The 24,309-nt window shown below is 39.5% G+C and overlaps 12 protein-coding genes and 2 non-coding genes across 14 annotated transcripts; 7 read left to right on the top strand and 7 right to left on the bottom strand.

Moving 5' to 3' along the window:
• Positions 1 to 657: 657 nt before the first annotated feature.
• RRG8 (Rrg8p) lies at positions 658 to 1,440 on the bottom strand (the record flags this gene model as incomplete). The annotated part of the gene is made up of 1 exon (XM_445610.1): positions 658 to 1,440. One exon carries the CDS (start codon positions 1,438 to 1,440, stop codon positions 658 to 660), a length of 783 nt encoding a protein of 260 aa, XP_445610.1.
• A 298-nt stretch (positions 1,441 to 1,738) lies between these two features.
• Positions 1,739 to 2,407, top strand: PSF1 (DNA replication protein PSF1; the record flags this gene model as incomplete). The annotated part of the gene is made up of 1 exon (XM_445609.1): positions 1,739 to 2,407. One exon carries the CDS (start codon positions 1,739 to 1,741, stop codon positions 2,405 to 2,407), a length of 669 nt encoding a protein of 222 aa, XP_445609.1.
• A 200-nt stretch (positions 2,408 to 2,607) lies between these two features.
• RAD61 (Rad61p) lies at positions 2,608 to 4,332 on the top strand (the record flags this gene model as incomplete). Its single annotated transcript, XM_445608.1, has 1 exon — positions 2,608 to 4,332. The coding sequence occupies one exon, from the start codon at positions 2,608 to 2,610 to the stop codon at positions 4,330 to 4,332; it is 1,725 nt and encodes a 574-aa protein (XP_445608.1).
• Positions 4,333 to 4,736: 404 nt separating this feature from the next.
• On the bottom strand, positions 4,737 to 5,882 carry GVI51_D04389 (FluC/FEX family fluoride channel; the record flags this gene model as incomplete). The annotated part of the gene is made up of 1 exon (XM_445607.1): positions 4,737 to 5,882. One exon carries the CDS (start codon positions 5,880 to 5,882, stop codon positions 4,737 to 4,739), a length of 1,146 nt encoding a protein of 381 aa, XP_445607.1.
• A 1,615-nt stretch (positions 5,883 to 7,497) lies between these two features.
• HED1 (Hed1p) lies at positions 7,498 to 7,770 on the top strand (the record flags this gene model as incomplete). Its single annotated transcript, XM_445606.1, has 1 exon — positions 7,498 to 7,770. One exon carries the CDS (start codon positions 7,498 to 7,500, stop codon positions 7,768 to 7,770), a length of 273 nt encoding a protein of 90 aa, XP_445606.1.
• Positions 7,771 to 8,117: 347 nt separating this feature from the next.
• Positions 8,118 to 8,357, bottom strand: DAD1 (Dad1p; the record flags this gene model as incomplete). Its single annotated transcript, XM_002999484.1, has 1 exon — positions 8,118 to 8,357. One exon carries the CDS (start codon positions 8,355 to 8,357, stop codon positions 8,118 to 8,120), a length of 240 nt encoding a protein of 79 aa, XP_002999530.1.
• A 406-nt stretch (positions 8,358 to 8,763) lies between these two features.
• Positions 8,764 to 11,925, bottom strand: KCS1 (inositol polyphosphate kinase KCS1; the record flags this gene model as incomplete). Its single annotated transcript, XM_445605.1, has 1 exon — positions 8,764 to 11,925. One exon carries the CDS (start codon positions 11,923 to 11,925, stop codon positions 8,764 to 8,766), a length of 3,162 nt encoding a protein of 1,053 aa, XP_445605.1.
• Positions 11,926 to 12,588: 663 nt separating this feature from the next.
• Positions 12,589 to 13,764, bottom strand: GCV1 (glycine decarboxylase subunit T; the record flags this gene model as incomplete). The annotated part of the gene is made up of 1 exon (XM_445604.1): positions 12,589 to 13,764. One exon carries the CDS (start codon positions 13,762 to 13,764, stop codon positions 12,589 to 12,591), a length of 1,176 nt encoding a protein of 391 aa, XP_445604.1.
• Positions 13,765 to 14,084: 320 nt separating this feature from the next.
• tE(CUC)1 lies at positions 14,085 to 14,156 on the bottom strand. The gene has a single exon. It is a non-coding gene; the product is annotated as a tRNA-Glu (tRNA).
• A 363-nt stretch (positions 14,157 to 14,519) lies between these two features.
• Positions 14,520 to 17,414, top strand: NAM7 (ATP-dependent RNA helicase NAM7; the record flags this gene model as incomplete). The annotated part of the gene is made up of 1 exon (XM_445603.1): positions 14,520 to 17,414. The coding sequence occupies one exon, from the start codon at positions 14,520 to 14,522 to the stop codon at positions 17,412 to 17,414; it is 2,895 nt and encodes a 964-aa protein (XP_445603.1).
• A 588-nt stretch (positions 17,415 to 18,002) lies between these two features.
• SEC14 (phosphatidylinositol/phosphatidylcholine transfer protein SEC14) lies at positions 18,003 to 18,911 on the bottom strand (the record flags this gene model as incomplete). The annotated part of the gene is made up of 1 exon (XM_445602.2): positions 18,003 to 18,911. The coding sequence occupies one exon, from the start codon at positions 18,909 to 18,911 to the stop codon at positions 18,003 to 18,005; it is 909 nt and encodes a 302-aa protein (XP_445602.2).
• A 715-nt stretch (positions 18,912 to 19,626) lies between these two features.
• CTF18 (Ctf18p) lies at positions 19,627 to 21,792 on the top strand (the record flags this gene model as incomplete). The annotated part of the gene is made up of 1 exon (XM_445601.1): positions 19,627 to 21,792. One exon carries the CDS (start codon positions 19,627 to 19,629, stop codon positions 21,790 to 21,792), a length of 2,166 nt encoding a protein of 721 aa, XP_445601.1.
• A 350-nt stretch (positions 21,793 to 22,142) lies between these two features.
• Positions 22,143 to 22,793, top strand: VPS20 (ESCRT-III subunit protein VPS20; the record flags this gene model as incomplete). The annotated part of the gene is made up of 1 exon (XM_445600.1): positions 22,143 to 22,793. The coding sequence occupies one exon, from the start codon at positions 22,143 to 22,145 to the stop codon at positions 22,791 to 22,793; it is 651 nt and encodes a 216-aa protein (XP_445600.1).
• Positions 22,794 to 23,254: 461 nt separating this feature from the next.
• Positions 23,255 to 23,328, top strand: tV(AAC)2. The gene has a single exon. It is a non-coding gene; the product is annotated as a tRNA-Val (tRNA).
• Positions 23,329 to 24,309: the final 981 nt, after the last annotated feature.

Here is a 24,309-nt window from a genome sequence, read left to right as displayed (position 1 = left end):
CCGCCGCAATAAACTGATAATCGGAATGCTGTTATAGGAATTGGATAAGAACCTTTCTCAAAAATTCTTCTATTCCCAAATGATAAGCAACCAAAACTACTAACTCAGCTATCAGTTACCACAGGCATTGTGCTTCATCGCGGGATTTTTTGGATATTTTTTTTTCAGTTGAAATTACCGAACCGAAAGCATTTTCCAATTTACAGCCCGAACAGTCCAAATTGCAGTACCTATCCTATGCATTAAACAGAGACACCCGTACAACTCAAGTTGGTCCCGTTTCTTCTTGCCCACTAATCTGTAATTCTGGCAATCCCGCACTTATCTCTTCCGTAAGCTCTGTAAGCTTAGAAATCCTTTGACAGATGCGCAAGATGGAAGCTTATTTCTCAGAAGGACGCAGCTGAAAAATAATCCCCCCCACATACAATCAATCAACTACACAAACAGGGCAAAGAAGGGAACAAGGGTCCAAACTCTGACAGATAGTCGTAGGAACTTCCTTCATTTTTGGCTACTGTTCCCTTTGACTTATACAAAAGGAATTTGGTTAAACTGGGACCCATAAGTATTTAGAACAGTCACGTGAAGCGCATGGGTTGAGTCGGAAAGGTAATAGCTCCTACACTCGCTTAGGAGAAGAGACTACTGGTCTAACTACCGATTCCTGTGCCGATAGTATCCGAGTAATCTATGTAGAGTGGTTAGAAAGTCCATGTTACTATATGCTGAGATATGGATTGGTGCGTTTGTGACTGTTTCCAGCATGGTGTGTGGCAGTTTATCTGTGATTGATTGTAAGTTTATGCATAAACTTCCTTGGGTATCGACATCCATCAGTAGGTTATTCTCTGTGCTCACGTATAACTTCACAGTATTGTGATCGTGCTTCGAAGTCGTTTTCAATTTAGAGAAGCATTCATTTAATTCTCGAATAAGTTGGTTCTCGTAATCTTTAAGCAGAGCTGACTTGTCTGCCACGATCGGAAGTGGTGGTACCTTTAATGGCTGCCTTGAAGACCATCTGCTGATATCACAGAACTTCATCTCCAAGCACTTCTTATTATTGTGAATGTAAGTAGTCCCTAGACCTGTAACACCATTGAAATTTGCCTTCAGTTGTAAGACATTGTTAGTTGCGTCTTTATATAAGTTCAGTTTGATAAGAAACTCCTTCGGTATTCTATAGCGAGTGTTACGCTCAGCTCGGATGGGTGAAGCTAGTTTATTTGCTAGCATGTTGTGTGGCAGCTTTAGATCTCGCAATCCATAATGTTCAAAGCTGTCCTCGCTTTCAAAAAATAGTTTCATCCTTTTGCCAGACCATCGCTCGAATTTTGTAAGCAATGGCGATTCCTTCACTGCAAGGCTATTGCTTGGCTTCTTCCTTGACAACGAAGTGATGAGTCCTTTATATACATTCCGTTCCAATCTTGGCATATCACAAATTTAGCGCTAACGAGTAGTCTAGCTTTTCGTAGATTCTTCAAGTTGCTGGGGGGAATATGAGTACTTTATCAAGGCTCTTCATGGCTCGATTATATAACACTATAATATTACTGTATGTGTTGTTCTCGTGACTGAGCTCATCGCTTTTAAGCTACGCGAAAATAAAGACATAACGATCAGACAATGCGCAGTTCATATCAGATATAGAAGATAATAATAAAGCCATTTATGTCCCAGGAACCTTTAGAACAGTACTATATCCATTGAGGAAGTACGGGAATATTAAACAATGTATGGTGACTTGGCGAATAAACTTATACTGGAGGCTAAGAGAACACAGCAGCTGAACCAACGGCGAGTTAATGAGGATTTACAGAGCGGTGGTGGTGTGAACTTATTGAGCAGGCTGCCTATATATCATGACGAGTTAGTGCGAAATATATTGAATGAAGTTGACCAGCTTCGAAGGAACGCTGAGTTCTTGAGAAACAATGGCAACGCAGAGGAGTTTGCTCATCTGGATGAGAAGATTGTGAAGTGCCAGTACTTCGTCACATTGCTGTGTATGGAGAGGAATAAAAGATGCCTTTTGGCGTACCAAAAATTGCGGACAGATATTCTGGATAATATAGCCTGGTGCAATAACGGTACAGGTATAGAGCTTTACTCAGGATCCAATGAAGACGAGACGAATTCTCTTTCGCACTATGAACAAGAGTACTTGAAGGAGTATGGTGAGTTGATTACAGAACTAAAGAGTGAGAGTATGGCCGATATTGATTTGTCAGGCAGTTTGGAACCACCTAGCGATGTATTTATAGATGTGCGTGTGTTGAAAGACGCAGGTGAGATACAAACGGAATACGGTGTGTTCAACCTGATCAAGGACTCACAATTCTTTGTACGCCAGTCAGATGTTGAGAGACTTATCCAACAAGGGTATCTTCAAAAGATTTAATGATATATAATTGCTTAATAGACCTTGTTACGTATGATTCAATTAGCAATATAACGCGATGAGCTTGCCGACACGTAAAAATTTTTGAGAAAGCTTGAGTGTTTGCTGTAAATTTATAAGAATGAAAAATCTAAGCAATTGATCAAGGAACCAGGTCGAAGTCTTTATTCAATTAGATAACCGTGTCTACTTTGTGCGCCATGAAAGTGTATGGGAGAAGGGCGCATTCCTATGACTATGATACGAGTCATGATATTGAATTTAGCGATGATGAGATGACTCCAGTAAGGTCAGATTTAAGTATGGAACCAAAATCTGAGAGCAGCATAAGCAGTGCTTCTAACAAGCAAGCCAAGGTGTTTTCTAACGTTGCTGGTCAGCGAAGCGATAACAAGTTAGACCTTCAAGGCGATTCATTTGACGATTTATTCAATAATATTGAGCTACCAAAGAGAAAGAAAAGGAAAACTACTTACAGAAAGAAGATTGAGATTAACCAGTCTAATAATGTGTTAGATGGAGAAAATTTTGATGGGGGGCCAGCTTCAGATAATAATCTTGAATTCGAGACGTCCATACAGGATATATCTGACTATCTAGACCAAATAAAATCAGATGATGATAGAAAGAGAACAAACGCCCTGGAGGATATCGATAGTCTATATGAAGGCCAACAGGTCAGCATATCAAGTTTACAAAATACGAAACTATCAGCAACAAAATCTGAGCTACCCATGAATAGGAATTTAGGAAATGCTACAGTAGTTCACAGGCAAGTATCTTTATATGATTCTCTGGATTCAGACAGTAAACAGGTCGATGGTAATAAGTTTAAAGCTATGCGAAAGCAAGGGCATGCGCTACAGTATCAAGATGATGTAGATGAGCTTTTACTACCTCTAAAAGCGGTTACTGTGGAAACATCAGCTGAATCATTTGTATTAGCAATAATTAAACTACTTATTAATATGTTCACTGATAGTGACTTGAAAGACTTCATCATACAAAACTACTCTGATAACTTGATTAATACCTTGGATAAATTTTCATTCAAGACTGATACTGTCTTTAAACCACTCAGCCAAATGCTACTGAGTGATCTGGTAACTTGTCTAGTCGATGGAGATTCCAAGATTGGAGATAATATGGTGTTTACAATAGCAAATGTTATTAAATTTAATATTATTGATCTCAATCACATTGATTTCAAGGAAGAAATAGCTGAAATTGGTAGAAAATATCCGCAACTATCATCATCGGTAAATGCTTACAGCGCAATAATAGATCATCATGACAAAAATATTTCAGCTTTCGTTAAACTGATAGTCCAATTTCCTTCGTCGCTGAATTTTTTTGATGAATGCTCATTGAAAAGCATATTCACTAATATCATCAAATATTATGAAAGCGAGGCCAATCCTATCAAGAATGATATTGAGGACGTTCTCTTAAAGGGCTTGATTCTTTTGGTTAACAGTGGTATTAACTTTGCTGGCAATAGCAAGAAGGATAAAAGCTTCTTCATTGATATGTTGGAACATATTATTGATGATATAGAAAATGAAAATGATCTCGATGACATACATTTGCTGAAGGCAGTACTATCATGTAATCTATTGATAAATGATCCTATAACAGAAAGCTGTGACTTGAAAGAAAAGATTGAAAGATTTCTTTGCAAAATATTATGTGAAGAATCTGAGCGCAAGATTGTAGAGGATAATCTCATGGTATTTCAGTACCTTAGCTTAGTTTATCTTTTGTCTGGATCGAAAATATCATCTGATAAACTAGCATTGACGCTGGAACAAACAAAAAGACTAAAATTGAGGTTTACAAAATTGCTTTCGTCATTACATGTTGAAAATGTGAAGATACAGAACAAAATTAATGACTGTATGTTAAGTATGGATCTCATTAAATAACGACAAGCATATAAAAGTGGTAATACTAAAAAAGAGAATGATATCAACTATTTCATAATTAGTATAATATACAGAACGCATTACACAGTTGTATTTTAAACATTGTTGATCCGATTTCAACATGGCAAAAAAATATCACTACTATAGAACACTAAGCTCTATCATTTGATCATAGTATTTGTTCTTTTATTTTTCATAGTTGTTGATTTGACAGCACAAATTAGTTAAAGCTATTGTTTCCGTTTAATAGCTAACTTTTCAAAATCACATTGAAAGGAAAATATTGATGATAAGGTTATCCCTAATATAATCATCTGAACGAGCATTAGGTTTCCTATTTATGAATAGTATCTCCTCGGATAACATAATGGTACCTCCAAACATCAATTAAGTCGACCCATAGCTTAACAAACCGGTAGTGTCAAGCCACGAGTCCAGGAGTAAGATCCCAATGTGATTACGCACAAGCAGTAGGCACAAAAAATGGTAATGAAATAATATCTAAGAATATAGCTGATGTCCTTCTGGTGGGCTTCGTTGATAAATGTGGATACAGTGCTCAAACTACCACAGAAGCCGCTTCCCAAAGCCTGGACAATATGACAGGTATTCTTATTGTTGATAATTCTTTCATGTGTTTGACTATTTTTTTGTCCTCTTTGTACCATAATGAGGATAGAAAGTATTAAGGTAGCAGAGATGTTAGCAATGAATGTACCAACTGGGAACATGCTCAAGGACTTCCTGTTATTGAACCATTTGGAAAGGTAGTATCTTAAAAATGATCCAGGGATACCAAATAGTACAGGCAGTGTCCACACACCTCTTGAATAGTTTCCGTAAAAAGCTGTCAAAATAATGATCATAACCAAGATAGGAATTGACATGTAAGTCAAAAATAGATCTAAACCAAATAGGATATAGACGCACCATCTAGGTGTATAGTATTCTGGTTCAACATATGAATCAGTCTTTTCAATAACTTCTCCGCTATTATCTGATGGTTCAGTAGGTTCATTATCCGTTAATGAAACCTCTGTCTTAGTTGGTCTGGAAATGAAGTATGGGATTAGGACTTCTTTACCTAGTTTCCTACCCAGTAGTAAACCTGATAAGGATACACCAAGGTGTACAATCATAACAGAAAGGAATTCCATGATACCGTAAGCTCTATTTGGTAATCGACTACCTGTGGCGATATTTTCGTTGGTTAGACTGGCCGAGTAAGTGAACATTTCAATAATCATAGTTGAGAATGAAGAAAAAGAACCGCAAAACCCAGTGGTTATGCTCAAGAATAACACATGATACTCGTTTGCATAAAAGAATAACTCCCGTAAATCCTGGCATAGACCCATCATAATACAACCACCACAGTTAGCCCATAACACCGTGGTAGGCCTAACATAAGAAGGTTCGTAATTGGTCAAATACTCCAAACCTTGTCTTGCATAGTTACCTAAAATGGTTGCAAGCGTATAGCACAGTATCCTGTGGACAGTACCATTCGTTTTCAGATGTTTATTTTCAGATATCGATGGAAGACCCATTGTTTTATGATTACCTCGCAAGTAAAAAACTTAACTATAATATATATTATTCTGTGTTTACTGCCAGTCTTTCTTATTTAACGCAAAGTAACAAATTCGATGTTGAATATTGGCCAGTTTCATCACACAAGTTTATATATGTTCACTTCTTTGTCTGAGACTAAGTTCTTATTGAAAAAAAAAACTGTGAACAAAAGGTCATAATATGATCAGTACTGAAGTCCAGGCACAGTGGCATTTAACGAAATAGGTATATTAACTCACGCAGTGATAGTGTCCCAACATCATGATTTCCTATTGTCATCATTGTTTTGTTTTTTTGTTGTGATGGGATGGCAGTGATTCGGAGACAATCCCACCTAGCAAATTAAGAACGGATATAAAATTTCGCTGGTGTTGCAACTTTTCCTTTTAGCAATACGGTAAGTGATAAACTAAACACAACCATCTTAAAGGGACCCTGAGGAATGGGGAGGCCAGTCGCAACAGGCTGTATATTACCTGAGAATTCTCCAGCTATCAATCAGTTCAAAAAAACCCTCAACTACAAAGTTTCCTGTCTGTTTCTTCGTGCTGCAAGCAGTACCTCTAATCTATGTGAGCTCTCATAGGTATCACGTTACATTTGATTTGTAGGTCGTATTCTTAGCTTTTGTTATCATATGGGGATTAGGACTTGGGTGGGGGGAGGGATAAACTATCGTATTTTGGTGTACGTAACAATTACCCTAACATTGCCCCCGCCAGTACCTTTGTTCAGAAATCATCATGATTTGTAGATGAGAACCCTATACAAGAAGATTCTCACCCATTTCAGCTAGTTCATGAAGAAGGTCAATTCCCATTCTGAGTAGACACTAAGATTAGACGGCAGTCTCATATTAGTATATCAAACTTGTATCTTAAATCACCATAGCTTTGTACCTTAAGTTTGACAATAGGAAGGTGTGCGGGATAATGTGTAGGTGTATTGCACATAGACTTATCATCAAAATCATGGGCACTTACTGCTGTAGTTCTATTCTATATCTGTATTATACTTGATCTAACCAAGATTTAACTTTTCTAAATGGTTTAGATTCGTATATCCCTGGTCGATGCAAAGTGTTTGTAGAATCCGACTTCTGGTACGTCATTCATTGGCTATTTTCATTATTATTTAATAGAGTTTGTGGCCATGAAGATGGCACGTTCCTGTATTTATTAGCCTTTGTTAATTACATCTTATTTTTTTTTCGAGTAACGTTGTCATGGCTGTGGCAGCTAGGCTAATAATAAACTTCGAAGGAAAGAAACCAACATCTTATACTTTGCTTTCCTACAAAGGTAAAATCAGTGTATGAAAGATAGAATTTGATCTTCTTAAAATGTATCACCTCACGCTTGTTTCTATTCTAAGAGCTATGTATTGACAGCTATCATTGGCCTTCATTCCAGGCAGTTTTCATAAATCTTAGTATATTCGGACTTGATAATAAGCGCGCCCGGCTGAAAAGCATACATATGAAGTAAAATACGCAAGCAAATAAGATATCCCTTGCGTATAACTATTGTTATACAATTGGACTGTAAGCTAAATAGTTTACATTTCCAAGTCAACAGTGCTCCAGGAAAAATGTTCGGGAGAAGCTATACTGTAATTACTAACACTAATCCTGTGACAGGTCAATTGACCCAAAATAGGATATCTAAAAGATCAGTTACGGAGAGTGATGTAGTAGTACAATTTAGCTTGACAAAAGATCGGTCAAGTATAAAGAGGGTGAAATCATTAAAGAGGGTGAGCTCCTTGAAGAACTTGATTGCCAAAGCTAACAGAACACTGTATAATGTAGACTCTTCTAAAGTTGTCTATAAGGCAGGTTTATCCAAAAAACTACGGAGATAGTATATCCAGAGGTTTCTCCTAATATTGGCTCATCAAACTTTAACGTTGCTGATACGCACTTTGACTTATAGGCCGCCATCTCGAACTATTTTATGATTCTTAATTGGTTTGGATACCCAAAAATAGCCCAGTCTTTTTATTAACTAAATCTCAGGTATGGCATTCAATTTTGGTAATTATCCGGTGGTTTTTAATCTTGCAATATCATAACTTTCTGATACTGAAAAATTGTATGTCTTCAGATGCTAGCATATGACAATGGATTTGCCTATAATGTGGCTCTTCATACAAAATACAAAATAAGCATTCCTCTGTTGCACTTCTATTTATTTAACGCGCTTTTTACATCAATCTTCGCCGCTATCACTATGTTCATTATCGACACTTTCTAGTCCGTCATAAAAACTCTTCCACAAAGTACTAACTTTCTCAAACTCTTTCCCCACTGATATACTGCTCTCTAATGATATGTTTAGATCGTTGAGACCATTTAGAATTGATGCAACTAACTCGTTGACCTCTTGCAAAAGAACATCTCTCTGTTCTATAAAGTCTTTATCTGCGGTGCTAATCTCCTGCTTATTCATAATGTTGTGGTCTCACTGATATATATATAATTTGCAAATATTGCGTTTCAAATTGCTAGTCATTATTTTAAACACCACTGTAACTTTAACATAGTAATAGCAATTGTTATTTTGTTGTGTATGTATGATCTAGTTACTGGCTTCAATTCCAATAACTCGTGTCTGAGTATTTGGTGTTTTTTCTGCTATACTACTGTTCTGTAAGTATCATACATATTTTAGAGTATGGTATAAATTATATTCCTACAGAATACTGTTGTAACTATTCTAATTTATAAACTATTCGCATGGTATACTTTCCGTTACAAAAAAAATCTATTACTATGACTTAGTTATATTAATAATTAAAATTAATTGATTGATGAATATTAAAGTAATAATGCATGCAATAACTTGTGAACAAAGCCTAGTCACTTATCTCAGGATCTAAATTATTATAGCGAGGTTCCGCATCAAATATTAATTCATATTTCCTCCATTTCTTCCTGAGCTCACTTGTAGGATCATTAAATTCGTTCTCCTCTTCGTCTGCAAACGAGTCAAGCCAGTCCCATGGGCTTAGGACAGAATCTAGATTGGAGTTCATCCATTCTATCATATCTTCTTCTTCTTCTGGAATTTTAGCATCGTTTGTTAGATAATTCCATATTAACTGCAGATAGAATTTCAAACTCTTCACACCACGTAGGAATCCCTTATCTTCAAGTTTTGGGTTCTTAGGGGGGATTTTGAAAGTGGAAAGGCCGGCAACCATATCTTCTTTGGTAACACATCTTGCGAAATCTATTAGATTGACCTTAGCTTTACCTACACTAGTGAGCATTTTGGTTAAATCACTTGTATTGTCGATTGAAGTTTCTTTTGCACGTCCATCATACATAAGTAATAAGGAGGCACCATAAAGTCTATAACCTTTTAATTCATTCACCTCATTATTCAACGTTTCCAATTGTTTCAACAATCGTGGAATTTGTCTAATTACACTCCCTTTGTGCTTACCATCATATAAGAATCTCGCCAGAAGTCTTGCAAATTGCCATCCGGCTCTAACTCTCCTGCCAAAGTACTTATCTCTTTTGATGTAGTAATCTTGATCCCAAACCTTGATACCACAGATTCTGACACCCAATTTACGTGAAGTGGTTTTATGGCACTTAGCTCTTTGAGATTGTTGCTTAGTTCTTTTAGCATCCACACCATACTGGCGTGTACCCATTTTCAAATCTAAGGCACATGGCTTGGATAGGTTACGGGTAAGATCCTCCAGCAGAATAAATTGCGATACAATAGTATGCTCTTGATCCTCCGTTGGTACGGACTCTCTTGACGCAGACCTATATTCAGCTAGTTGATTTTGCTGAGGTTTTCTATTATGATGATCTAGAGTTTCATTGTCCTCGTCCATTAAAAAGACATCCATGTCATCCTCGCAGTCTATTTTACTTTTACTGGTCCCACAAGAAGAAACTGAATTGGATAGAGCCATAGTTTGTGATGTGAGATTTGGATTTGGTTGTTCGTTTGTATTACCTTGAAGGCCTTCTTTAATTTCTTCTTTCCTTTTGAACTGTTTCAAGTCCATTACTGAGTGAGATGACTCTAAGCAGTTAGAGATAGAGTCCTTCACAGATTTCTGTAGTAATGGTTGGTCAATTTGACTATTTCTGACGGAACCAACAACGGTATCAGAATCACGCCTACTATTATCATGTGGGAATCTGCTCTCTTGTAGCGAGTTGCTGGGGCTATGTCCAGGAGGAATTTTGAATTGGATTTGACTTCTTTGTTTTTGATGTCTTCTGTAACAGATTGGTGCAAACACCTCTTCAAGAACTGAATTTTTCAGTTCAGTATTAATAACAGTGTATCCAGCATCACGTTCGCCTTCCCTATCTCTGTTCTCTAGAGCTCGTTCAAATTTTTTCTCATCAAAAGAATGAGATGAAAGATATGAGCTAGGAGAGTTGTCTGGCAGCGAATTTGGTGAATGTGAGTACCGTCCCCAAAGAGAATCTGGTATTATGTGTCTATTATCGTTCAACACCACTTCTGGCAATTGTTGTTGAGAAGACATGTAATCCTTACAGCTAATAGACCTTTGTTGGCGCTCAATAGGAAAGGAATGAATATGAGTCAATGCGGATCCTATCTGCTCGGAATCATTAGAGGGAATTTTCTGCTTGATAGGTGTAGTTTTTATCTGTTCATCATCATCATTAATTTTCTCATTCTCTTTTGATATATTGTTTATCATTTCATCGTCATGTGAGTAGAAGTGCTGTCTAACATTTAAAACACCGATATATCTTGGCATGAAGGGCAACAATTCTTGGTGGTTGATTTCGATATTCTCATAGAATTTGTTCTCCCTGTTCACTAACGCCTTACAAACTGCCCGTTTAGAAAACCTGAAAATAGCGGTATGTCCACCTACGTTATTGGTAAAAGGTTTCAATTCAACAGCTAAAGGATACTCTCTGTCATTATCTTCATCTTCAATGTCACTTTCATCTGTGACAACATTATTCTGTTCTATATCCACAGGGCTATGTTTTACCTTTGGAATATTTTCTAGTAATTGGTTGTCAAAAGAATCGCTCGATATTGGTGCTACTATGTCAATGATATCTGAATTAGGCGAAATATCGTACTCCAATTTCTCTTCTGTGTTAGTGGATTGATTCTTCTCGTTACCTTTATTTCCAAATTCATCACTTTGTCTGTCAGTTCTATTGTGTTTGTTGGATGTAAATTCATCAGACAACTTCTTCTTTTCTTTAGACTTATGAGGATAATAGGTCGCAGAAGACACAGGCTTTAACATCAGGTCATCTGTCAAGGGTAAATCTTGATCATTACCACTAGACAGCATTTTACTTCCAGGGGAAGAGTCCATTTGAGCATAGTTATGAATATTTCCTACTCTTGTTGTAGCTATATTGACGTTAAAGTTACTCCAATCTCTTGATGCATGCTTAGGTATTTCATGTGGTCTCTCTTTACTACTGGAAGAAGATCTCCTGTAGGAATACCTGGTGCCTTTACCGTTGTCCAGTGCAATCTTATTTCTATTGCTTGGTGGTGATTGTGGAGACGTCCTGTTCGATAAAGCGAGGTTCTGTAGTGATTCCTTAGTTGGTTTTCTCTGTTGATTGTAAGCTGAATTCCTTCTGCCCATGGGGCTATGACCTCCATAGTTTTTTGAGTTCCGCCGCTGTTTTCCTTCGATATTCCTATATATATTGGGTATATTGCCATCGGATTCGTCTAGAGTCCCCGACAAACGCTTGTGGTGGTGCCTACTTCCTCTGTGTCGTCCAGCTTTCTCATTATTTATGACAGGCTCGTCGTCATCTTGGAAAATCCTCAAGTAAGTACTAGCCTTACGTCCATGCATCACAGGCGACAGTTTCTGCTTATTAGATATGTTCAGATCTTTCAAATTCTTGACCGTCTCTTCATCCTCTAACGAGCCATGAACGAAGGGCTCCGTTTCATACTCATGCGTTTGCGAGCGCGATTTGGAGCGCAATTTGGTTTTGGCCCTGGTACCATCATGTGAGGGCATGATGTAATTGTATATAAACTCTCGGTGCTATAGTAGTCGTCCACACGAGTCGCTGCTTTTCTTATATTATAACTTGAGCAAGAGACCTGATAACGGCATCCAGAGGGGCGTATCTTTGTCCTCCAAAATATTATGCAGAAGGTGTTCGATAACTTTGTATATCTGGTCCAAAATCCCAAGCTGAAGCCCAACTCCAATAATAATACACGTGGTTTCTTTGTTGCTATACCTCTAATTTTCCTTATTATCCTGATCTGTTCGTCTTGAAACTTTTTAAAAGAAAAAAATCAAAAAAAATCAAGAAGGTGCTTTATCAAAGGCTTCTAGGCTTCAAAATGACTTTGGAAAGGGCATGCAGACATTTGTGCCAACTTTGTAGAACTTTGATATCGTTCCCAATATTAATCAAGTTGCCTAGCGTGTGCTAACATTTGCCACAGGTCCCTCTCACCCACTTGCTATCGGATTGCAGTCTTGGTGAGTGTATTATGAAACAGTGGGACATGTGCGATCAAGGTTTGCCGATCTGATCCGTCTCCCACCTTGTGACAAATAGTGAATTTAGCTGATCCCGCAACTTGATTATAAGAAGTAAACGATATATAAATAGTAATAATTGGTATTGTTACTTAGTGAAGCTAGAATATACAAAACTGCGAATAACTATGCCTTGTGGTAGTGCGTTTGTACTAGTGGCATTTTAGCCAACTCTGCCGGGTAGAACTTGTTCCTCACCTGGATCAGGACGGTCTTGCCCTTCTTGTTATGTGCTCTCTTCACGTAGCCTTGCCCGATGTTGATGTTGTTCAAGGATGGAGCTGCACTACCCGAAGTGACTTCACCGATCTGTGTTTCGCCGTCCTCGAGGAATATCTTGGCGCCAGGTCTGGCGGCGGGCCCCTTGCCCTTATACTTGTATGCGATTCTGATGATCTCGTGGGTCTTGTTCTTCAACTGGTCGATGATCTTGGAGTAACCGTTGAACTGGTCCTCGGAGCCAGCGTCACGTCTGCTCTTGGAGATAACCCAGGCGAGGCCCGCTTCAACTGGGGTGATGGACTCGGTCAGCTCGTGGCCATACAGACACATACCGGCCTCCAGTCTCAAGGAGTCTCTGGCGGCAAGACCGATTGGCTTCGTGAGCTCGTTGTCCAGCAGCTTCTGCGCGAACTCGTTGGCCTTGCCGTTCTCCACACTGATTTCGAACCCGTCCTCACCGGTGTAGCCACCTCTGGCAACGCCGATCCTGGTGGCCGTGGCGTCATCCAGCGTGAACTCCTTCCTCTCGCCGAAGTAGAGCTCGTTCAACTTGGAGTCCCTAGTCACCAGCCTCTCCAGCACTTGCTGCGCCTTGGGGCCTTGCAACGCCAGCAGAGACCTGCCTTGGATGATGTCCCAGGAGCAATCGAGCTTTGAGACCTCGCCCTTGAGAAACTCGGTGTCCCTGTCCACACAGCCCGCGTTGGTGACTATGTAGTACTGGTTGTCCTGCTCCTTCGTGATGATGGTGTCGTCCACAACACCACCGTGCTCATTTAGAAGCACGGACAGAGACCCCGTACCCTGGGGCAAGTTGGCGAAGTCAGTGGGTGTCACGCTGTGCAGCAGCTTGGTGGCCTCGGCACCCGTCAGCCTGCTCTGCAGCATGTGCGAGACATCGAACAGCCCGGCGTTCTGCCTGGTCCACAGGTGCGACTCAATGTGCGTCTGGCCCTTGTACAGCACAGGCATCGAGTAGCCAGCGAACTCCACCATGGTGCCTCCGAGGCTCACATGGAGGTCATGCAGAGCAGTTTTCTTAAGAGCGGTAGAGTTGAACCTCTTGAGTACTAGCGACATTTGTTTACAGTTTGGGGTTTGTGTCGCTTGCAATCTTACAAAGAGTTTACGAGTAGGGGGAGGATGAGTAGTTTATATACTTTTTCTATGAACTGCCAGAGAAGGACTCATTGATGAATTGATGAATTGACGAATTGACTTCTTCTTATAAGTGTGACTCCCTCTGGTATCCTTATCTCTCGTGTATCTTCTTATCTTCGATACCAAAGTGACTCTGTCTCTAAAACAATTGCCAAATGAAAGGAAAGTGTTTCCTGTTTGGCAGTCAGAATTTTTCAACAAAAAAATCAAATTTGACAAAAGAAACAAAAAAAATAATACTCCGAAGCGGGGAGTCGAACCCCGGTCTCCACGGTGAGAGCGTGATGTGATAGCCGTTACACTACATCGGAATGTTTCTTGTATGGTAATCGAAGCTAAATCTGTTTAGATACTGTTTTCAAACTTCAGTGTCTTTTATAAAGTGGTTCTATCCTGGAGACGCCCAGCTGGGGTTATAACTTTAGATGGAACTGGAGTTGGAATTGGTGATTGGGTCTATTACCGCTGTGTTGGGAACGGGTGGTGACGAGACATGGAAAAAAAAAATTTATTTTTATGCGATCACTGCTGAATTTTTTTTCCATCGAAGCCGATGGGGCCTCTCTTGCTATGTATTGCTCTAACGTTTTAAGACTTGGTTATGAGTACAAGATGCACAAAAGAATTGTAAACAAAAGGATTCAGACTAGAGCAGTACATCTAGCACTGTGGCTATGAACTTTCCAGCGGAATCGAACGATCCAGAGTTAGCCATCTTAGCGGACTTGGAAGATGCGGAGGAGCTAGAGTTTATGCAGGAGGTGCAAGGCAACTTGCAAGTGGAGCCAGTGGAGAGACAGGCGGAGGGCCATGCGTGTGCGTACTGTGGTATTGATGCGCCAACGAGTGTTATCAAGTGTAACTCGTGCAGCAAGTGGTTTTGCAACTCGAAGAACGGGACTGTGAACTCGCACATCATAAACCACTTGATTCTGTCCCACCACCACTCGGTGTCCTTGCACCCGGAGTCTGACCTGGGCGATACGGTGTTGGAGTGTTACAACTGTGGTTGCAAGAACGTATTCGTGTTGGGCTTCGTCTCAGCCAAGAGCGAGGCCGTCGTGGTGTTGCTGTGCAGAATCCCCTGTGCGCAGAGCAAGAATCCCAACTGGGACACCGATCAGTGGCAGCCGTTGATAGAGGAGAAGCAGTTCTTGTCGTGGGTCGCTGAACCTGCGTCGGATGAGGAGATCAAACTGAAGGCGAAGCTGATTACGCCCAGCCAGATCAGCAAGCTGGAGAACAAATGGAGATCAGACAAATACGCTACCATGGACGACGTGCAAGACGAATCCAAGAAGGTTCAGGACGACATACTGGCGGGTATAGGTGAAGAGGAGGATATACCGCCTCTGCTGCTGAGATACCAGGACGCTTACGAATATCAGAGATCCTACGGGCCCTTGATCAAGCTGGAGGCCGATTACGATAAGCAGTTGAAGGAGTCCCAAGCATTAGAACATATCAGTGTCGAATGGTCTCTAGCTCTGAATAATAGGCACTTGGCATCCTTTGCACTATCTACATTTGAATCAAGTGAATTGAAAGTCGCAGTAGGTGATGAGATGATTTTGAGCTATTCTGGTATTCAAGGTGAAGATTGGAAAGGAACCGGTTTTATTGTCCGTTTACCAAACAGTTTCAAAGATATGTTTACTCTAGAGTTAAGGCCTAGTAAGACACCTCCACCAACTCACCTAACCACTGGATTTACTGCCGAGTTTATATGGAAAGCTACATCATATGACAGAATGCAAACTGCCCTAAAAAACTTTGCAGTGGACAAAAAATCCATTTCAGGTTATCTTTACTATAAGATTCTGGGCCATCAAGTTGTGGATTTACACTTTGACGTGCCTATGCCAAAGGAGCTTTCTCTACCAGGCTACACTAAGCTAAATGCTTCTCAATCTAAAGCTGTAGAGCACGTCTTACAGAGACCACTGTCCCTGATCCAAGGTCCACCAGGTACAGGTAAAACTGTTACATCAGCCTCTATTGTGTATCATCTATCAAAAATTCGCAAGGATAGAATACTGGTTTGTGCACCTTCTAACATTGCTGTCGATCATCTTGCTGCAAAGCTAAGAGATTTAGGTTTGAAAGTCGTCAGGGTTACAGCCAAGAGCAGAGAAGATGTAGAAAGTTCTGTTTCATCTCTAGCTCTTCATAATTTGGTTGCCAAAGGTGCTAAAGGTGTATTGAAGAAACTTTTGAAATTGAAGGAAGAAGCCGGTGAACTCTCTGCCCGTGATACAAAGAGGTTTATTAGCTTAGTCAAGAAGACAGAAAAGAGCATCTTGGAACAGGCGGATGTTGTCTGTTGCACATGTGTTGGTGCAGGCGATAGACGTTTAGATATGAAATTCAGAACTGTTCTTATTGATGAGAGTACTCAAGCATCTGAACCTGAATGTCTGATACCTATTGTTAAGGGTGCTAAGCAAGTTATCTTAGTTGGTGATCACCAACAATTAGGTCCAGTTATTTTGGAAAGAAAAGCTAGTGATGCTGGTTTAAAGCAATCTCTTTTCGAACGTTTGATCTCCTTGGGGCATATTCCAATTAGATTAGAGGTTCAATATCGTATGAATCCTTTTTTAAGTGAATTCCCAAGTAACATGTTCTATGAGGGTAGTTTGCAGAATGGTGTTACGGAGGAGCAAAGAACTTTGGCCAACAGTACTTTCCCATGGCCTATTAATGGTATACCAATGATGTTCTGGGCCAATTATGGTTCTGAAGAAATGTCTGCAAACGGTACATCATATTTGAATAGAACAGAAGCCATGAACTGTGAGAGAATTATAACAAGACTCTTCCGTGACGGTGTTAAGCCCGAACAAATTGGTGTGATTACACCATATGAAGGTCAGCGTGCTTATGTCTTGCAATACATGCAAATGAACGGTGCGTTGGACAAGGAGTTGTATTCTAACGTGGAAGTTGCATCAGTGGATGCATTCCAAGGTCGGGAAAAGGATTTCATTATTCTTTCCTGTGTGCGTGCTAATGAACAGCAAATGATTGGTTTCCTGAGAGACCCACGTCGTCTAAATGTTGGTCTCACCCGTGCAAAATACGGTTTGATTATTTTAGGTAATCCAAGATCTCTTTCAAGGAATACGTTGTGGAACCACCTGTTGTTACATTTCAGACAAAAAGGTTGTTTGGTAGAAGGTGTTCTGGAAAACTTACAAGTTTGTACTGTGCCATTGACCAGACCTAACGTCAAGAAAAATCGTTCAACTGATTACAATTACAATTTTGGTGTGGAAATGGGCGATTTGCCAAACACCAACGATATGGATACCCAGAGTTTGCTATCATTCGGTGGACAAGCTGGGAACTTCAGTAATCTTTTCTCCAATGACTCCGAGTTCAATAACTACTTGAATAACGAATACTGGAACTATACACGTAACGGAAAGAATGCGAAACCGTCTGCTCAAAACTTTGAAAGCAATACATACTCTAATGAAGGTCCTACACTAAACTCTAACTATGCTCAGGAATTGGCAAGAGAACAGGAGAGTGTGAGGAATACATTACAATCTTTGGAGTTTTGATCTACCGGTTAGAACAAAAAAATGAGAAAATGCAGTCAATATTGCTGTATATGAAAAGAAAGAGACTTGTACCTAAAATATATACATATTGCATCCTTAGTTAAAATTTTTTAATTTATCTTTTTTTATTTTAGTTTGTGTTTTGGGTTTATCTTATAATTATTTATGTACATAACCATTGGAACTTAAAACTATTATTCTTTTGATGCAATTAGCGAACGATAGACAAACACTGATAGTGGTATTATTGTATCATTTTTATAATTTTTAAAGTTAAAGGGGGAAAAATTAATCTATATATATGAAAGTCATCAGTGCTTGTTTATGAAAACACATCTCCAGTCTATGGGATTTAAGCATAGCCTCGAGAAAGAGCTTGCACGACAAGGACTAACAATACAGTTAGAAATAAAAAAAATGGGTATAACATAAAAGAAAAATTTTGCGTTGTAGATACACTAAAAATGCATGATTAAATTAAAGAAAGAGGGAAAGATTTTTGATACTCAAAAGGAGTCAGCATAGCAATCTTTGTCTCTTTCTTTTCCTTTTTCCTTTTCTATTCTCTTTTTGGTAAAGATTTCAAGTTTATTTCATGGAAAACATCTCTGGGGCTTCACCTTCAGGGCCGATGTACTTGGCGTCTCTCCATGGGCCGATGTCGGACAAGTACAGGCCACCAGCGGCTTCGTCTACTTCTGATTTACCACCGAACTTGGATGGCAAGTTTTCTGCTGGGATCTGTTTCAGCAGTTCGCTTTGGTAAGAGGAGCCCAAGATGAAGATCTTTGAGACGGTGACTGGGTCTAGGAAAGGCTTGAACAGTCTGAACGCGGTGGAGAAACCGAATGGGGCGTTAATCAAGTAGAACTTACCCATACGTTCTGGGTAGTAGTTCTGACTGATGTATGAGGCCTCTCTGACGTAGCTCAAGACGCTGTATGCGCTGGAGATGGAGATACCTTTCAAGTCCATGACTGTGCAAGACGTCTCGACCAAGTAGCCAGCGGCCCTGGAGCAAGCAGGCAGTCTGTAGTTGACCACGGACTCGTACTCCCACACCAAGTTCTTCAACATACGTTCCTGGGTGGTGATCTTCTCCATCTCGGTCAAGTTCACAGCACCCAGCTCCTCGAAGTACACTGGGCGGCCGTCCTTGTCGGTCTTGTGGTAGTATTGCGGGTAGTACTTCGCAACCAGAGGCTTCTCGTCGTAGTGGAAGTCCTGCATGATGGTGTTGGTACCGTACTCTTTGCGCCATTTCTCGCAGTTCTCGAACATCTCCTTCGCCAAAGCGACATCGAACTTACGCGCACGCAGGAAACGCAGCAACGTGGAGTCGTCTAGCCTCTCCTTGAAGCCAGCGGCTTCCAACTCGCTGCGCAATTGCTTCAAAGCACCTTCCTGGGCCTCGTCAGTGTTGCCGGGAGTGCCTGGAAGAGAACCAGCCGGACACTTCTGTGGGTAAGACGCCAAAAACTCCGCTTCACTAACCATTTTGTGTGTTTGTTGTATATGAACTTGTTTCAGTGCACTTGCAGTTGTACTTGTTTCAGTGTAGTCTGTAGGAAGATCAAAAGATTGGATCAAGTTTAGAAATATTGAAATCCAATTGAACGTTTTGTGAAACAATTTGCAAAACATTGAATTTTTCACTTTTGTTAGTGCGTAAAGCACACAGAGGAAGAGGGACTTTCTGGGTAGGGAAGGGCTTTGCTAAGAGACAAAGATTTGGGCATCAGCACCCGAAGAAAAGGCCGTAGCCCCCCCCGGCCCTCCTCCCCCCCACCCAAATGACAGTAACTTGCAGACCAACAAACCATATCGTATTATACGTGTGGAGAGATCACATGGTTTTGTATTAAATGATGTATCATGTGGTTATCCGTTAATAATGATGGTACGCGTAAAGATATATATTTATATACGTATGTCACATGCGTACGTATATAAATATACAAATTTACGCGTCACCTGGTTTCTGGGACCGCCTTGGTTTCTAGCTTTTCCAAGAGATTACGGGTGTGGGCCATGGGCAAGTGAGAGCGTCTCTCCTGGCGTTGGGCGGTTATTTAGTTTGACTCGTATATCTCTATCGCTCAAGGTGTTCCTACAAGAATATTTCCCACTTCCCCCCCTCCCCAAGGAACTGGTGTTGCCAAGAGGATTGGTACAGTAATAAGAGAGCTAACAGAGGGTGGTGGATAAATAGATGGACGGTGCGCCTAACTTCAGCGGGTTCGGCGGGAGTGTGCTGTTTGGCGACGAAGGCGAGAAGCTGGTGTTCAACGGGTGCAAAGGCGGCTCGGTGGTGCTAGAGAAGCGGGCCAGTGCCAATGCCACAGCCACTACCAGTGCAAGTGCCACTACCACGTACAATGGCGCAGTGTGGCAGGCGGAAGATGGGTACGGGATAAACATTGCCCATTTGATAGATAGGATAGAGGCGCGCAGTGACGATAGTAACGGAGAAACAGCGCCGGCAGAAACAGTCTCTGGCCAGCGCAGCCCGGATTGTACCTTATGGGTGGAGAAGTGGAGACCCAAGAAGTTCATGGATCTGGTAGGGAACGAGAAGAACAACAGACGGATCCTAAAGTGGCTGCGGCAGTGGAACTTTGCTGTGTTCAAAGAGCAATTGCCGCAGCCGGATCAGAGCAAAGAACAAGAGAACTTTGACCCCTTCGAGCGGCCCATGAAGCGCATACTGATGCTTAATGGTCCACCGGGAATCGGTAAAACATCCGTGGCCCACGTAGTGGCAAAGCAAGCTGGTTTCTCTGTTGCTGAGATCAACGCAAGTGACGAAAGGGCTGGTACCTTGGTAAGAGATAAAGTTCACAACACTCTATTCAACCACAGCTTCACTGGGGAGCCCGTCTGCCTGATAGCAGATGAGATCGATGGTAGTGTGGAATCAGGGTTTGTGAAAGTGCTGATCGATATTGTAAACGCAGATAAGAGAGCAACTGATAATTACGTCCTGAAGAAAAACGCAAGAGGCAAGAATAACGGGAAATCAAACAGATACAGACCAAAATTGTTGCTGCGACCAATCATTGTCATTTGTAATAACCTCTACGCCCCAGCACTCGAGAAATTGAGACCCTTGTGCGAAATTATCACTCTGAGAAAACCATCTGATAATTCTGTAAGGGAACGGCTCACACACATATGTATGAAGGAAAGGATCAACTTGGGAATGAAAACAATTAATGAACTAATTGATATCTCAGAAGGTGACATTCGTAACTGTGTGAATAACTTACAATTCCAATCAAAGGGAAATCATAAAACTTCTAATAATGACAATGTTTCAGAAGATACTTTGGGACTAAAAGATATTTCGTTGTCTTGGTTCAAAATTGTCAACCAGATATTTAGAAAAGATCCGCATTTGGACAATAAAAGACAATTTATTAGATTGGCACGTAAAATTGAGAAAGTAGATAACTATGATAGAGTTGTCACAGGTTGTCATACTTTATTTCCTCATGTCAAGTATTCTGATAGTGGTTTGCGGAAACCTGCTGCGATGGCGGATTGGTTATATTTCCATGAACAGATGTTTAAGTCAATGTTCGAGCACAACGGTGAATTGTTAAGATACTGTGCTATAGTGCCAATGGTTTTCCATCAAAAATTCGGAGATATAAGCAATAAAGACGATCAACGTATAAAGAATGCAGATTATGAACAACGCGAGGCACGGAAAGCTGTGGAGAGCATTACAGAATCTATCATGAAAAAGCTATCAACGTTCTCACCTTTATTAGCCAGTAATATGAATAAGAAAGACCTCGGTTTTGAAATTCTACCTTATTTGGATTCTATGATTGCTTCTGATATCTCAAAGATAAAGGATGCAAAGAAAAAGCAGGCTGTTCTCAACAACATAATCAATCTAATTGACCTATTCCAGTTAGAGTTACTGGAGACTAGGGGAGAGCATTACACATCAAGAGGGGTATTGATGATTGAACCACCAATTGATAAAGTTGTTCTTATCGATGAGATGAAGAAGAACGAAGTCACCACCAAAAGGGCAGCCAATTTAAATCTGATTCTCGCAAAGCAAGAAGAGATCAAAGTACGGAAGAGACATTTGAATCAAGTTGAAGCAAACAAGGGTAAGTCTACTGTTGAAGAGACAACTTCCAAAAGACAAAAGATTAGTATTGAGAACTTTTCAAAGGCTAATAATGATAAAACGGTTGACATGTTAAAATCACAGTACACTGCCATTCAACAAAATACAACAGATCAAAATAAGTCAACTAATAATGAATCTGAAGAGGTTAAGATCTGGATCAAATATAAGGAAGGTTTCTCGGATGCCGTAAGAAAAAAAGTTACATGGGAAACACTATGGAGTTAAGCATCTAAATTATATTTATAGACATTTATTTAATACATTAGCAACAATACTGCATTAATTGAACTGAAAAAAATCAATCAGCTTCTATAAATTCATCTACACTAAATAGTCATCTCTTATTCAAGATATGCACTTCGACCAAAACATTAAATTTTATCACTAAATTCGAAATATTTTCATGTTGCATACATCCTTAGCACTTCAGATACCTGATTAACGAAATAAAACCAAGTAAATACTACGTTACCACACAAATAACAGTAACCACTAATTATAAAAAAGAAACTGGAGCTATTTGTTTGAAGATTCAGTCATATAACTACTAATAACAATATAACAGCCATAAAAACATGGGCCAGAAACCAAGCAAAGTTCATATCACAGAAACGGATAAAGCCATACTACAACTAAAACGTTCAAAGGATGAGATACACAAGTATACTAAGAAGAGTGATCGTCTTATAGCGATTGAGAAGGACCGGTTAAAACAGCTCATACATGATAATCCTAAGACTTACAAAAAAGACACCAAGGTACGATTTCTACTCAAAAAGATACATTACCAAGAGCACCTCCTTCAACAAGCTTCAGATCAGCTAATAAACCTTGAAAACATGGTTTCTACCTTAGAGTTCAAGATGGTAGAAAAAGAGTTCGTCTCAGGCTTACAGACAGGTAATGAAATATTAAAAAAACTAAATGCTGAGTTCAAAGATGTTGACAAGCTTATGGATGATGTACAGGATCAGATCGAGTATCAAGCTGAGGTCGATAATGCCTTGGCGAATAGTGTTGTTGGTACTAACACTTTTGAGGACGAACTAGATCGTGAATTAGATCAGCTAGATAAGGAAGTAAATGGTTTACCAGAACTGCCTACTACAGAAGGACTACCCGCATTCGATAATAGACAAAAAGAAAAGAATGAGGTAGAAAGGATTAACAATCCCCAACAAAACACGGAAATTCAGAGCAAAAAAGAAGAAGCTTTACCTGCATGAAATCGAAATTTCTCCCATTTAAGATATTCAATATTAAAATCTGTCTATACCGTTTACTTTACAAAAATCCATTCATTCCCTTGTAATTTATATGTCATTTGATCCTGTGTCTAAATTAATTTACTCATTTTGATTACTATTATAATGGTCTAGCACATATCATGTTAAATGTGTCCAGATCATGTTTTATGCACTTATTAATTTATTCGTTCTCTTGCTGGAGGGTTTTTGATCAGTAAACCTCTCTTATATCAGTGCATTATGAAGTAACTAGTTCATAAATTTAGCATCTGAATAACTTCTAATTCAAAATTGCATAATTAATATAACATTTTAACGCCCTTATTGTATCTGGTCTATTTAGATTGGAATTATAGAATATTGTTCGTTAATTCAATCACGTGATAATTATATAGCCTACTAGGTAGGAGGCCTTAAAGTCACTTTCAACAAGTTAACATGGTTTCGTGGTCTAGTCGGTTATGGCATCTGCTTAACACGCAGAACGTCCCCAGTTCGATCCTGGGCGAAATCATTTAATTTTTTTGTGTTTTTATGCTTGAAATACAATACAAATCTATTAGATGACCTTGTCGAAGAAATTCAGAAATTCAGCTGTTATAGTTTATTTGTATTTGTGTTCAACCATCTGTATTTTTTTTTTTTGGATTCCAGGTACTTTTTATAATATTAGCCTCACTTTACAAAAAGTATTATGTCGTTTTGGATTTTTGCATCATAATATTACTAAAGATCAAGTTGTTGCTTTATCTAACTAAAATATGTATGTTTCCTAATTAGTATATTGCCTGTACTACCATATTGTATAGTAGTTGTTCAATATGCTTTTTGATTAAAAAGTATAGTTACAAATGGATATTGATCCATAATTATAATTGCAAAAGAGTGCATGTTATCTTAGTAGCAATGTGCTTTGCTTGAGGACTTATTCTCGCTAAAAGTAATAGGATTACCATAAAACTTACTGCTAAATGTTTTGTATCTCTATGAAATAACTCGTCAAAAGAAAACCATAAGCTTAATCCATGACGAATGTAAAATCGATAGACAATAAAATATGAACCCAGACAATCTATGCAAACTTGCCAAAAGAGCTCCGATAAGGGCTTTCTCGGTCAATATTCTGTCTCGATCTACTTTATATATGAAGACACCTCTCTTTGTTGACCAAGATGGCAGATAATACAGAAGGTGCTCATGCCCCAATTTCTATGCTGGTGTAATAAAATGGAAAAATTGGCCTATGTCGAACTTCCAAATGAATTAATAGTGCTGGTAATACAACTTCAAATCAACTCCTAGATAAGATTTGTCAAAGATCCTCCTTAAATCTAATAGAATCCGAGGCAACATGCATTACCTAATAAAGTTCATTTATGTGACAATGACTTGCTTCATTTAGCATAGGTTGCTATATAAATTCATCATTATTCACCTCATCCATTTTATTTGGTCATAGACGAGTTTTTGATTTCGGCCACATTAATATGCTAGT

This window comes from Nakaseomyces glabratus, chromosome D (genome assembly GCF_010111755.1).
Source record: "Nakaseomyces glabratus chromosome D, complete sequence".
NCBI lineage: Eukaryota > Fungi > Ascomycota > Saccharomycetes > Saccharomycetales > Saccharomycetaceae > Nakaseomyces > Nakaseomyces glabratus.
The sequence above is the reverse complement of the archived record's forward strand: the minus strand, read 5'-3'. Positions and strand labels throughout refer to the sequence as shown.